We start from the raw sequence: 15,409 nt of genomic DNA, 5'->3' as shown, positions 1-15,409 counted from the left end.
GTAGCAGTTTGGAGATGATGGCAGGGCAATTAGATAAAAGGAATGCTGAGAAAATTTGACAAGCAGGCTCCCTCTTTTTCAATATCAAAATATGTTTTGACCTCCAGGCACTAAGATGATTAAAGTTAAAAAGGAGCATGGTGAGAAGATAAATCCTGCCTGAGCTACAGATGCGGCTGGCACAACAATATAAAATCATGGGCTTGAGAATTGGTTAGGATCCTGGATACACAGGGGGTTTCTTTGAAAATGACCTAAACTAGCAGTTGATAGGGAAGAACATGCTGATATTTTTTCAAAGCTCCCTACTAACCAACTAAGATGCTATAAAAAAGTGTGGTAACCCCTACTAGGAAAAACCAATCTCCCCGGTCTAGTTCACTTTTCTTTGCTGAAATACAGGTCTATTTTTGAATACTTCCATGAATAGAGTTCTTTCCTTCAGAACAGTTAAGTGCTAGCGCTATGCAGTTCAGCATGTTCTGGTATAATACCCTTTATTCAAAAGTTTTATAATCCACTCTACAGATAAAGGTAGATTAGGGAGATAGGCTTGGAGAGAGTGACTTTCCTATGACAAAGTAAAAGCCACGTGTGGAGCCTGAACAAAGGCTGGAGGAACTGGGAAGAATTTGCATCAGCAAAGAGAAAGCAAATATGGTCTCGCTGCATTCAGAGGAGTTGGGCAGGCAGTGAAATGGACCACAATGAGAGAGAAAGGTCGAGGGGAAAGATCTTAAGAAAATGTTATAAAAGACATCATTTCACAGAGATGAATGTTAGGTGACTATCTGAAACATTTGCTTTGCTTCTAAATGCAAAGGCATATGAATCATAGGCAGTTTTTTGGAAGGAGCCATAAAATTATAAAGCCAAAGTCATGAAATCTTTAAAATAGGAATGGGATTTTAAAAAAAAAAAAATCAATAACTTTGTTCTCCAGATGAGAAAACGGTAGCAGAGTTTTTCTTGAAATCCCAAGTCACACAGTAAAGGTCAGCAGCTCTGCAAAATCTTGCACCAACACTTCTAGGGTTTGTGTGTGTGTGTGTGTGTGTGTGTGTGTGTATCTGTATGTGTGTGAGTGTGTGTGTGTTTGTGCACGTGCACATATGTGTGTATGATGTGTGTATATAACATCATAAAGCTCTTGTTGAATAACAACATCTCTAACTATTTGCAAGGTTGTGCTTTTTCTTTCATAGACATTTCTTAGTCGTCTGTCTAAAGATTTAAGGGACAGCTTTAATTCTTAAACTGAAAGTAAAAGAGGAACACAACTATAATTTGATATTGCAGTGGAAGCAAAATATTGCAACTGACTTCAGTTTTCCTGCCATCTACTTGTAACAACATATTCTGTCAGACACTGAATTTTGTAGTATTTTTAATACTGTTGATTAACTGAATAATTTTCTAGGTTGTCATAACAAGAAAACTTTGATATAAAACTTAAATTAATTTTTCATGCTAGAGTAAAATTAATATAGTCTTCAGATGTTTAGGTAAAAAATGCATTTGTTTAACATGTAGTTGAAGCTGAGGACAAAATATTTACCTCATATCTATAATCTACATAATTGTAAAAACCTAGTAATACTCCAATAAAAAGCTCACCATAAAAGGAAACACAACCAGAAATATAAGCAAACAGACTAAAAAACAAAATTCATAATATATGATTTGTCCAGAAATAAGAATATAATGGACCTGGGTTGTGAATGGTATCTTAGAAGTTAAGAGCTCTTATGGCACTTGCCAAGAAAATTCAGTTCCCAGGACACAAGTCTGATGGCTCACAACTTCTGAAAACTCAACTACAAGGGATAGAATGCTCTCTTCTGGTGTCTGTGGGTACCTGCACACATGTGCACATGCATATACAAAATGAAAATAGATTGTTTTTCATTTTTAAAGATTTGCTTTTATTTTATGCAAGTGAGTGTTTTATCTGCATATAAGTAAGGGTAGAAAGAACATACCGTGCCAGCAGTGAACAGAAGATGCAATGAAAGCCTGGGATAGAAGAGAGTTGTAAGTTGGCATAAGGGTTCTGGAAATTTTAACAAAAACATACTCAAGCACAGAGAGTGTGCCTATCTACTGAGCCATCTGTCTAGACCCCAACTGAAAATCCTTAACAGTAAATTATTTATTGTAATAGAAATGTTTTTTTCCAAAAAAAAAATTCTGATTACAGTTTTTCCCTCTCTACTCCTCCTAGTTTTTCCCTAACTCCCCTCCCACTTGGATCCATACTTTTTCTGTCTCCTCAGAAATTAAACAGTTTCCTAAGGAATAATAATAAAATTAGGTAAGATAAATAAAAACAAAACAATGCTATATATGACAATACATCCAAACAAGACAAAAGAGCCAAACAAAAAGCACATGACCCAAATCTATATGCAGAGACACACATGGTCACACACACATGGATCCCATAAAAACCAAACGCTGGTAGCCATAAAATAACCTACAATATATAGTCACTAATAACCTATAAGTTAGAAAAGTAAATAAATTCCTGGAAACATTATGAGATGAATGAAACAAAGAACCTCCAAAGACATTATTGAGTTTGTTTTATCTGGTGATGGGCATTGGACTACTACACTTTGATGTCTGTGACTTGGAGACAGCTTTGGCGTTAAAGATAGAAGGTCTAGAACCACTCTACTTCAGACTTCTGCAGGCCCTGTGCATGCTACCTTTGTCTCTGTGAGTTCAAGGGTGTGGCTGCCCAACTGTGTCTAGAAAGCCTTGATTTCTTAGTGTCTTCCTTCCTCTCTGCCTCTTACACTCTTTCTGAATCCTCTTTCAGAGTTCCTTGAGCTCTCAAGGGATGGAATTCGAAGGAAACATCTCTTCCCTTTTATGGAAAAGCATTCCAAGGTCTTTTATCCTTTGCATAGTGTCTGGCTGAGAGTCTCTGTATTTTGTTCTTCTCATCTGCTGGAGGAGAAAGTCTCTCAGATAATGGTTGGGCAAGATGCCAATCTATGAGTCTAACAAAATGTTCTTAGGAGTCATTTTATTGCGAACTTCCTTTAGTGAATGGTGGATCTCAACCATCCTTATGCTATGACCCTTTAATATTGTTCCTCATGTTGTGGTGACCCTAAAAATACAATTATCTTTATTGCTACTTCATAACTGTAACTTTTCTACTGTTATGACTCATAATGTAAAAAGTATCTGTTATACAGGATATCTGATATGGGACCCCTGTGAAGGGGCCCATACAACTCCCACAGGGGTTGCAACCCACTAGTTGAGAGTCACTGTTTTAATAGAACAGTAGTATTTCCTTTTCCCCTAAGTCCATGCTCTATCTAGTCTTAGATTTTTGACCACAACAGTATTGGGAATGGGTTCCATCTGATAGAGTGGGCCTTAAACACATCAGAACTTGCTTTGTTATGCCCACAAGCTTCATGCCATGATTTCACCCATGGGTTCAACTGGTAAATCTTACAGGCGGGTCACTCACTCCTTCCTCAAAGGGTTTGTGGGTTGCTGATTCCCTTTATTCTTCAGTAACCTACATAGTACCTTCCAGTACCATGAATACTAGTTCATAGGAAGAAAGGCTCTAGGTAGCCACCAGCTTGATTTATTCCATGTTCAGTGAATTGTACAGGTGTTGTCTTCTGAAACTGAGCCTTACTGTCCATTTGTACAGAGCCCCCAATAGCCTGGATTGTTTGGAGTTTAGGTGTGACCTCTTTGACCAACAACTCAACTAGACATGATCAATTCCCAATAGTTGGATTTGATTTGGTGATGAGAGATGGCCCGCTGAAAACCTCTATCATACATTGTTATTTGGCAATTTTATTTAGAGCACCTTCATAAGTGTATACATTTTAGAAAACTACTACTATATGAGGTTTCCACATGCTGCACCAAATATTCCTTTGTTTTACCTGCTCCTTCCCTTATTCCCTTGTACATTCTCCTCTTCCCTTCTCCTTCCTTTTTGATCTTCCCAATTCAATGTTTCCCTTGTCCACCCATAACTACTTAATCTATTTCCTCTTACTAGACATGTACATATATCTTCTCTGGTCCCTTATGCTCGACCTCACCTCTAGTTGTATGGATTACACCTTACTTATGGATGAATTAACAACTGACATATACATACGATTGAATATATGCTTTATTTTTCTTTTGGAGTCTAAGGTTATCTCACTCAGAATGACTTTATCTAGCCCCATCCATTTACCTGTGAATTTCATGATTTCATATTTTATAAAAGCTGATAATATTCCATTGTATAAATATAGCATATTTATTCATCCCTTAATTCATTGATGGATATATTAAGAAAAGACAGGTGATAGAATGCGGGACTAACAAGAACAGTTTTGCTGAAGTCCACGGCTAAGCTGCAAAACCACAGAGCCTACCATTTCCTAGAGATTCCAATTAATGTATAGAGAATAACTTGGGTAACTCTAACCAAGCAAATGAAAGACTTGTATAATAAAAACGTTTAGACATTGATGGATGCTTGTGGATCTATAGGATTAATATAAAAAAATGAACATCCTATCAAAAACAATGTACAGATTCCCCCTTTCTCAGGTTTTTTTGTGGTATTGACTTGCTTTTCTGGAAAGTACAAGGTGGCATTCAATAACTTTTAACAGGAAGTGGATTCTCAATATTTTTATTATTTTCCTTTAAAATATGCCTTTATGATTCTCTGGATTTGCTTAGTTTCTCTTTTTATGTCACAGTTTTCATCTCTATGTTTGTCAATTTGGTTCTTTCTCTGGCACTTAAGTTACCTTTGTTAAGGTATTGTCAGTGTTATTATTTTATTGAGTCTTTGTATTGTTTGTTCATTTGTTTTGTTTGTAACTTCTATTTTATTACATTCAGCACTGAGTTTATTTTTTGATGTCTACTCCTTTTGGGTGTTATTTCTTCAATTTTTGTTCTTGAGGTTTCGGGGGGATGCTGTTAAACTTTTAGCATGAGATCCTTCTACTATTTTATTTCCTAAAATGTAGAGACTTTGTGCTTTGAACTTGCCTCTTGCAACAGGCCACATTGTGACCCATAAGTTTAGAATGTTGTGTTTTCATTTTCATTCTTTTAGATAGTTTTTTCGTTCTTTTCTTCATTTCAAACTAGGCCCATTTAATAATCAGTATTGAGCTGTTTCATTCCCATGAGTTTCTTTTGGTGTTGATGTCCAGCTTTAATCCTAGGTGGGCAGGTAAGATACAGAGTATTCTTTCAACTTTCTTCTATCTGTTGAGACTTACTTCCTGTCCAAGTATGTTACTCAGTCTTTATGTCTTGAACTTTTAAATATTTAACTCTGTACAAAAACAATAACTCTGTACAGTTATTGTTTTGTTCATCATGTGCTGCAGGGAATTTCTTTTCTGATGCAGTATGTTTGGTGATTTGCAAACTCTTCTACCTTGATAGGCACCTCCTTCTTTAATATAAGAACATTTTTTCCCTATGGCTTTTTTTGAAAATACTTTCTGTTCCTTGACCTGGGTTTTTTTTTTTTTTTTTTTTTTGTCTATCCAGAATATTTATAGATTTGGTCTTTTCATGGTGTCTCAATTGTTTTGGACCATGTCTTTATTTATTTATTTATTTATTTATTTATTTAGATTTAACATTTTCTTTTACTGAGGTATGATTTCTTTTATCTTGACTTCAATACCCAAGATTCTCTCTTTCATCTCTTGTATTCTGTTGGTGATATTTGCCTCAGAGATTCCAGTGCAAGCTGACAAATTTTCCATATCCAGTTTTCTCTTCATTTTTTTTTAATTCACTCCATTTCCACTTTTATGTCTTGGACTATTTATTCATTTAATGTCACTGTTCCTGTTTCCATAGATTTCAATAGTGCTATCACTCATAAATATTTAAGGATATTAAAGATATGAATGATAGCTATTTTGAAGTCTTGTGGTGTATTTCATCTATATTAAATTTCTCATGACCTATTATAGTAGAATTGCTTGACTGCAGTGGAGATATATTGTCCTGAATGTTATTGGATGTGAGTTTTTACACTTGTCATCTAACATTTTGAGTTTGGAATGATTATAGATCTTGGGATGATTATCTGCTCTTGTACATTTTGAGTGATACATAGGCCCCTGATATTAGAGGTACATGAAAGGAGGGGCCAAAGAAGGAGGCCATCTACAAATCTGGGGATAAGATGAGAATTATAATTGGAAGACTGGATTTTTTTTCTCTAACTAACAAGGATTGTCACCTTTTGTAGTGGCATAGTTTAATGTTTTCTGATAATTTTCTCATATTTATTACACTATACTTATAGCTGTAGTCAAGTACAAACACATACATACAGAGACAGAAACACACACACACACACAGAGAGAGAGAGAGAGAGAGAGAGAGAGAGAGAGAGAGAGAGAGAGACAGTTACAAAGACAGAGGCATCTTTTCTTTCATTTTTTACTTTGTTTTGTTGTTACTAGGGTGTTTTTTTTGGTTTTGTTTGTTTTTTTTTAACTTTTTTTGTTTTATTTTGTTTTCATTTTTGTTAATTTTCCTCTTACCTGTATTCACAAACTCAAAATCATTAGAAATTCTTTTTTAAACTCTCACACTATCTTTATCTTTTGGTGTATATCATTGTTGTACAGAGCAGAAGATTCCACAGTGCTATTTTTAAGATTTAACAATATAAAAAAAAAATCCTTCATTCACGTAAATTTTTCTTCACCCTACCTGATGAATCAAGCATCTCATGAGTCTTCAGCTCTTCCCCTACAGAAAAATCTGAATATTCCAGAGGGAAATAGGTAGTTCTAGAGTTACTCTTCCATAATGGGCATCGCTCTGTGATGAGTAATGGTAGCAATTATTCATCAGGAGACCTTTGAGCCCGCTATCCTTGGCTCCCACTGGTACAGAAAAGATACTCTTCCACCTGCCAATATTGGTAACGGACTTGACCACACCCATGCATCAGTGGCTTTCTTTTCTTTGTGCAATTTTTAATTTCATAATTTCCTTAGTGAACTTTCTATGGACTACTTCCCAGATTTGAGCAATTGGGGTTATAATGGTGTTGCAAACAGATACAGAAAGATAATCTCACAACCTTTCCTCTAACTTTGACTTTGTTTTTGTAAATATAAATTTTTCTTGTAAATGTATATGTAGTTCTCATGTATATTTACTCCACCTTGAATTTATTCATTCTTCGGCTGTGAGATAGTGATCTAATTGTATTTATTTTGCTGACAGAAAGGAAATCAACTTGGCATAATTCCTTGAATAGTGATTGTTTGTCAGGTATTAACAATAACATTATGTCTAATGAATGATGTTTTCCATGCACAAATCAAGTTGTTTCTGGGCTCTTTGGTCTACACTGAGTTGTATTTCTGCTCCTTGACTGACTCTACCCTCACATTGTTACAATTCTGCAATGATTTCTGTTATCAGAGAGGGCAGCTCTGACTTTATTTTAATAGCTTGCATTGTGCACTTCAGGTGTTGATATATTACATTTCACATATGCTTGTTTATTTAATTTCAGACTGTCCTCCATAAACTATTGTCTTAAACAAGATATATATATATATATATATATATATATATATATATATATGCTTGCACACAGTAAGCTCAGCTATTCTATAATGTATCAGGTGAAAGAAATTATAATCTCAACTTTTGTATTACTTCTAAAACTAAATATATCGCTTTGGAATTTCAATTTCATATTTTTTGTCTGATTTCTATGCTTGTAATAGATTTCATGAACTCAATATCATCTAGCATAATAAAAAGTATATGGCTTACTCCAAAATAGATCCGATGAAACTGATTGATTAGATAATTGATTGACTGATTGATTTCTATCCTGGGCTCATTATTTTCAAGTTAAGAAAGTTCCAACTGTACATTCCACTCTAATTATAAGAAAATTTTCATTTTTCCTGGAAAACACCCGTTTATGATTATTGCTATGTACATCTTAACCTGGTCTCTTGTTTTATTGGCATATTTAAGATGCTGAAGTACAAGAATAAATGAACAAGGTCTTCTCTACCTTGCATTTTTCTAAAAATAGAAACCAACACTCTTTTTATCTCAGAGTGATTAATCCCAAGTACCAATAATTGCTCCAGCCATGTAGAGTAGTAATATGATGCCTAAGTGGACTTTCCTTTAAGTTTAATCAATACTTCAGGTGTGACATCATAAAGTTCACAAGACTTGTGTTCGTTTCAATTAGGTGTCTATGTACACATGCTAATACATAAGAGAAAGATTGGGAGGGAAATAGGAAAGGAGAAATGGGATGAGGGGAATAAGATACTATGCATCTATACTATACATGTATAGATGTATATACACTATACATCTATGTGTTTTGTGGTTTAGTTTTTAACCTTTCTACAGAAATATGCTAATGATAAGGACCTTAGTCACAGGGCAGAAGGTTGATCTGTTTGGAACACTCCTCCAAATATTAAGTGCATTTTCCTAATGACCATATGTCTATCATCATTTTCACGTTCTTAATAGTTCTCAAAGAGATTAAAGGTCAATTTTTTTGTTGTTGTTTTGTTTATGGCATGGATTTAGTTTTTTCTCAGCCTGACAAATGACCTGTTCATGTGATTGCAATTTAAAACTGTAGGCATCTCTACTTACTATCTTGTCTTAAATATTAACTACTTCTTTTAAAGGTACTGAATGTACAGAGACATCCCATTTCCAGTGACACACACAGCACATTCACAGTGAAGATTGCCGACATTAGCTTGAATGGTTGATGACTTCAGAATCCTTAGGAACTTGAGAGATTTTATTCTCTAGTTAGTATTAGAGTATCCATTTTGTGGATGTGGAAAACTATATTTTCTCACAGTTTCTAGCATTCAAAAATGAAATCCAGCAGAGATGAGGCTGCAGGACATCATTCTATCAGCTCTTTCGAGGTGATGCTTTCGGCTGTCTTCATTATGCTCATGGTCCTCTCTGTTGGGTTAATTGCAGTGTCCTGGCTTGCAGTCAAGGAATCAGAAACAGGTAAGTCATGTCCTGAAACATGGAAGGTGTTTCTAAGTCATCCTCTGCTGTATTTAACTCATGACCTTGACTGCATCACAGATATTTGGTTTCATTTTGCGTGGTTCTAGGCACTTTACTTTGCAGAATATTAAGAAAATAATTTTGTATGTCATTTAAAATAATCTCAAATTAAAACCTGGGAACAAAGTTTTGGCTTGGTTTGGTTTGGGTTTTACAAAATAATGTTCATTTTTCTCATGTCAGGGCATAATACAGTAAGTTTCATACCTACTAGATTTATTGTAATAAAAACAAAATCATAAACATATTGAAATAATACAGATAATTCAAGATCATATACATGAAGAGAAAATGAACACCATTGTTAATTTATGTAAAAATGATATCTACATTGTGTTATTGGTTTAAAGTGTTGCTATTAAATTTGAATAAACAAACATAAGTTCCTAACAATATAAAATTTCAATCTGTTTTGGGGAATAATATGACTTTAAAAATTAAAATATTATTTGTAGAACTATGTTATTATGGGCCAAAAGTACTTCTAAGATATTAAACTATAACACCATGCTGTAACAAATCTTTGACTTCATTGTTATTGGTGCCTCATTTTCAGGTTACAAACCTAGGGGAAAAAATTGAGAACTAGCTTGTAACAAATTTTGGCAGCATTTGGTATATAAAAGACATCAGATAACAAACTGAATCTCAATTTGGTTTATTCCTATTCACTACCAATGTACTTATAAATAAATAATATAAATAAATAAATCAGAATCATTTCAATAGCCTGAGTAGTAAAAATTGATTAGTCTTTTGATAAGATTTAATTTGTTTTAAAATGATGTATATGGGAAAATTAGTTCTAAAACCTCATAAATAGGAAAGTTTAATTATAAATGACCTTAGTGTGACCCAGTAAGTATACTGTTTTCCCTGGCAAATGTTTGCATTTGAATATAATCAAAAGTATTTGTGGTTTTACAGAAACAATGTTAGTATAATCCTTGAAATTTTACATATTATAGCCATTTATAAGGAATCTGCTTTTCAAATAAATAATACTTGTAAGTATTTGGTATGAAAACCACAAATTTCACCTAGAGTTTTAAAGAAATGGTGGTTTGTATCTTATTTATATCTTGCAAATAACTTTAAGAAACAAGTTTTCAGTCTACTAAAATTGAGTTCATAAAGAATATGTCATTTGTGGACATTATTGGTCCATGTTGATATAATGATATAAATGACTCAGAATAAAATTTGAATTTAATGAATAATAACAAACAGAGGAAATAAAATGTATTCTAGTTATTTAATCGACATATAGTACAATTTTAACACTTTTAATTGGAGTGGATTTCTATCACTTTCACCCTTCATTTGTTCCCTCATCTCTCCCAGCTACCCTCTTTTGAAACCCTCAAAAGTCTCCCAACTCTAAAGTTTAGCCTATTTCCTTGATTATTGTTATATGCATGTGTATGTGTGTTCAATTTTAAAGTGTAAAAATTACATAAAATTCTAATATAGCCTTCACCAAACTTCTCATTTTCTTATTTGTGCACAGTAATTATCTCTACTAAAAATAAAAAAATTCACATTGGTGCAATATAATTAACTAGACCATATTCTTTATCCAGACTCTGCCAGTTCTGCTACCAGTTTGCTACTGTCTAGGATGCAGTTCAGTTCCAAACAAAAAACATGCTGATAAAGGTCTCTGAGCCTCCTTCAATCAGACAGCTTGCAATCCTTCATCATCTTCCATATTTAAAAAGGAAATTTTAGATATACCTTAATTTGTTCACAAAATGAAAATTACATAAATACCAGTAAATTATATAATTGTATAGTGCTGATTAGGTTAAGCTAAATGTAGTTAATCGTTTGAAATGTTAGATTTAATATTGGGGGGGCAGGAAAATTATATATCTAGAAGGGTTTTGGAGTTACAGTTAGTCAAACATATACTTAAATTTTACCACCACAATTTCTCATCTTTACTACACTAGGAAATTATGTCATTCAAAGCTCTTATTTCTCGGTGTAAGAGAAAAAAAACATATCTGCCATTGTGACAATTATTTAGTTATATTGCATTGATTTCTTTTTGTGTGTGTGTTTAAGCCAAAGATATTCATTTTTAATATACATACTTATCAAAGAAAATATTCTGATGAAAGGATGGTTTCATTGTTCACCACACCTTATATTGTTTCCCCACTGAGACAGTGTATTTCCTACATCATTCTCAGTAACTTCTCCAAAATAGATAGTTCCTGTCTCACGCCAAAAGTCACACATGCCAAATTTATAATTACTGGAATGTAAGAAGTGGCTTCAAAGCTCTGTTTCAAAGTTACACACGTAGAGAAATCTTCACAGAAATTCTCATGCAGAAAGCCAGCAGTGTTCTGGAGACTTGGGGTCCAAGAAACATCTAACAGCAGCTACACAATTTTAATGGTCCATTTCTCACTATGTTTTCCTGAATCGCTTCCCATAATTGGTAAGGTCTGATTATTCCCTGTGACTTCCAACAGGAATCTCAATTTAAAAAGGAAAAAAAAAAGTATGGCTTGACTTCAAAGAAAAGAGGAAGAAATAATGGAGGAGAGAATATGCCTATAGTTATAGTTTTTTCAGTGTTTTAAAACAACCAGACAGTTGAAAATGGAAAAGGATAGGAATAATTGCTTTTGAATCAGAAGGACAACAAAGAAAAAGCAAAAATTAAATAATTATAGGTAAAATATATTAAGCGAAAATTGTTGCCTCTGTGTTATAAAACAGGATACAATATTGATAACTGGGAGCATTTTTTTCTTATTAATTCATCTAGATGCAACCCTGGGAAAAAGTCATGAAGTCAGAGGGACATTTAAAATAACATCTGGAGTGACATATAATCCTAATTTACAAGACAAACTCTCGATGGATTTCAAAGTTCTTGCTTTTGACCTTCAGCAAATGGTAAGGGACTGTTTCTCCAAAGATGGTTTTAAATTTCCTAATCAGTTTTAGTATATTTTCTTCAACTGATGAAAAAAAAAACCACATTTTCTCACTCAGAAAATGTCAGTAAACGTATGTCACTTTCATGGCTCATAACTGTATGAAGCCCCCATCCTAAATATTTCTTCAGTTCTAAACAAATGTATTACCTCTACACTGTATTAAAAGTTCAAATATTAAGTTTAACATGTTTTTCTTCCTTTTAGATAGACGAGATCTTTGAATCAAGTAAACTGAAGAATGAATATAAAAAATCGAGGGTTTTTCAATTTGAGTGAGTATACTCTAAACAATTCTACTGGTAGCACATTGCTCCGAACCAAGATTGCTCAAATGTGTAGTGTTGTTATGTGTAGGAAAGAAGAAAGATTTCCAACATGTTCTGAGGATTTTATAGTAAAATAAAAAAAGTATTTTTAGTAAAAGATAATAGTAATATTTGATAATTTATATATTATATTTTTCTCATAAGAGTAAAATTATGCAGACATGTGGAAGCATTGAAATTGAAAATATACACATGTAGATGTAGTATTTAGTTTGTTAAAAACATGTAAAAGAAACTTCCTTATTATTAATATAATAATATATTACCTACTTCATTTGCATTGTAAATCACAAAAGAGAATATATTTGTTAAATGTCTTACTTAGGGAAAAACATACTGTGATTGTAGCATCCTCTGCCCCTTCTGACCTCTGTGGACATACACACAGTAAATATTTATACTTTCAATGTTTAATAAATAAATGAGTCTCACATTAATAGGATAACATTAATTTCATTATAGATACTTCAATCAAGAGTATGAAGTGTTGTGTAGGTATGTTAAGTTACACTTTGTATGTATGTATAACATTCACTATAAGAACATTTAATATGAGATTTAACCTTTTAAAAACTAATATTTCTTCAGATATTGATCCAGGCATCTATGTTGAATCATTCTGTCCATAAATGAAAGTCCAAGACTTCGTGTCCCGTCAATCTGCTTATGTCACAGTGAATTTAGTGATTTATAAACTCTGAGGACTAAAGGAACTTTGAAACAGAGATACAAATGAATAGTACACCTGGTAAAGAAGATTGTACTGCTAATGAGAATCTATAAAAATTTAAAGAAAAATAGATAAAAGAAAGTTCTAATCAAAAGCTAGAAAATCCCAACAGAGACGGAGAAACATACAAATAAAACAAAACAAATATGGGAGCTTATACCTTTTGTATCTGGAATGGACAAGAGTGTGAGCGCCTTTTAATTGCTTAAAATGAGAAAAGATAAAACAAGGCAAATGTTATTTGGATGAGAAGACAAGCCTAATACAATCATTTTCTGTCCTTTATGGGTAATTTTTGTGCAAAACCTTACTAATGACAGAGAACAATGGAATGTAGCATACACCTCCAAGGCCACACTTTATGAACTGTCATATCACTGTTAGGAAATTGATTCCCTCGAACAGTATTTATGAAAAGACTAGCAATCCATGTTTAAGATGGTGGTAGACATCCAGAAAACATTCCACTGAGTAATCATTGCTTTCTAGTTTCAGTTACTTAGAAATAATCTTTATTACCCTCAGCCCAACACACAGTTTGTGGATTTTCATCCACGATGGAGCTGTCACATGACACCTAAGTTTGACTCCCAACTCATCCTTTGGGTTTTCAGCTTGTGAAGACTTCATAGTATTGACATGCTAAGTGCAGGCAGGCCTGTTCACGTGTACTGTCTCAGGCACCCATTCACTCACCCATTTAGATTTCATTTCTCCTTCCTCATCTGTTTTAGCATCTGTGCTGACTTATCATGTCATGTAGATACCCCTAGAGCCATCTTTCATTCTTCAGTGTAGTTTGTCTTCAGCTGGATTCCGATTTCTCTGCTTACCCTTACCCTACCTTCCCACCTGGCACCAATCCATGCCATACCTCCATCCATACTTAAGTGACACTCGTTTTTTTGTTTTTTGGGTTTTTTTGTTTTTTGTTTTTTGTTTTTTGTTTTTTGTTTTTTGTTTTTTGTTTTTTGTTTTTTGTTTTTTTGAGTGGGAACTTGTCTCACCAGCTCATTCAGAGCTTTGAGTTATCACACAAAATACCACCCTCAAGGTGGATGTGATGGAATTGTTTATTTGTTTTTTCCTTAGTAGACTGTAAGGTTTGACCACAGAGGTCAGAAGACAACATTGTGTCTCCTGGAATTGAAATATTGTTCTGCACTGTAATGTGGGTGCGGGGAACTGAACACTGTTTTTTTTTAACAAGACAACATGTACTCTTAATGCCCCTACTAAAATCCTCTGTTCTTGATAACTAAATTCATTGGCAAAGAAATTGTCCCTAGAAAAATATAAGGTCAAATGAAGACTAATGAGAAAAAACAGGCCAGAGTTTTGTTACATTCTTTGGAAAAATAACCTGTTTTTTTTCTTTTTTATTGGATATTTAATTACATTTCAGATGTTATCCTCCTTTGAAAACACTACAATTTTAGTGATCTCACATGACATATTACTAAGAGTATCAAACACAGTCATCAATCTGATTTATAATATTTTTCAATTAATTAATGTATTTTGCCATTTTCTAGAGAGAGAGAGAGAGAGAGAGAGAGAGAGAGAGAGAGAGAGAGAGAGAGAGAGAGTCTGAAGAACAGGCAAAAGTTTTTTCCTCTCTTTTGGGGATACTGTTATTATGCTCTGTAGAAAATGTTTTGATTCACAGAGTATTAGCAGTTACCTCTTTTAATAAAGGGCTGTTTACCCTCTGTGACAATGTGCACTTTAAGTTTGCCCTTTTCACATAGATGAGTCACAAAGTTCTCAAAGGAAAGGGCTGTGTTTATTCAGCAAACCTAAAGGTTATCAGTATCATTAAGGAAAATATAAGATAAGAAACGTTTTGATCTATTACATCCAATCTCTCTGTACGATGGTAGGATTTATCTAGCTATAAAATTAAACAGAAAGAGAGCAGGACAATGCATTTCCCTTAAAAAAAAAAAAAAACAAAAACCTAGTACTTTAAAACGAAAATGGCTATTATTTTTTCTTAAAAGAATAATTTTCTCATTTATCTTAATAAATAAAATAAATTTCATAGCACAGATACATATCATTGATAAACTACCAAAAATAAGTTTCTGTCTGCTTATGATATGAAACAAATACATATCATGGTTTCCTTGATTTCTACTATATATCTTTCTTATCTCGAAATTTACACTGAATAGGAAACTAAAGTATAAAGAATACAATTGTATGTATGCTTGTAATATAGAATCTTTATCCTCACAGATATAAATTATTAAGTGTGATATATT

The 15,409-nt window shown here is 33.3% G+C and overlaps 1 protein-coding gene across 2 annotated transcripts in view; it reads left to right on the top strand.

Moving 5' to 3' along the window:
* The first annotated feature begins 8,714 nt into the window (after positions 1–8,714).
* The window catches only part of Tmprss15 (transmembrane serine protease 15), a 101,389-nt gene continuing 94,694 nt past the window's right edge, over positions 8,715–15,409 (top strand). For both annotated transcript variants that reach the window (XM_076943094.1, XM_076943093.1), the window contains exons 1-3: positions 8,715–9,063; positions 11,912–12,042; positions 12,291–12,358. In XM_076943094.1, the coding sequence (XP_076799209.1) occupies positions 8,919–9,063; positions 11,912–12,042; positions 12,291–12,358 (344 nt within the window). In that variant the 5' untranslated portion in view covers positions 8,715–8,918. The remainder of the gene's footprint in view (positions 9,064–11,911; positions 12,043–12,290; positions 12,359–15,409) is intronic.

The sequence above is a fragment of the Arvicanthis niloticus genome, chromosome 12 (assembly GCF_011762505.2).
Source record: "Arvicanthis niloticus isolate mArvNil1 chromosome 12, mArvNil1.pat.X, whole genome shotgun sequence".
NCBI classification, from domain to species: Eukaryota; Metazoa; Chordata; class Mammalia; order Rodentia; family Muridae; genus Arvicanthis; species Arvicanthis niloticus.
The sequence above is the reverse complement of the archived record's forward strand: the minus strand, read 5'-3'. Positions and strand labels throughout refer to the sequence as shown.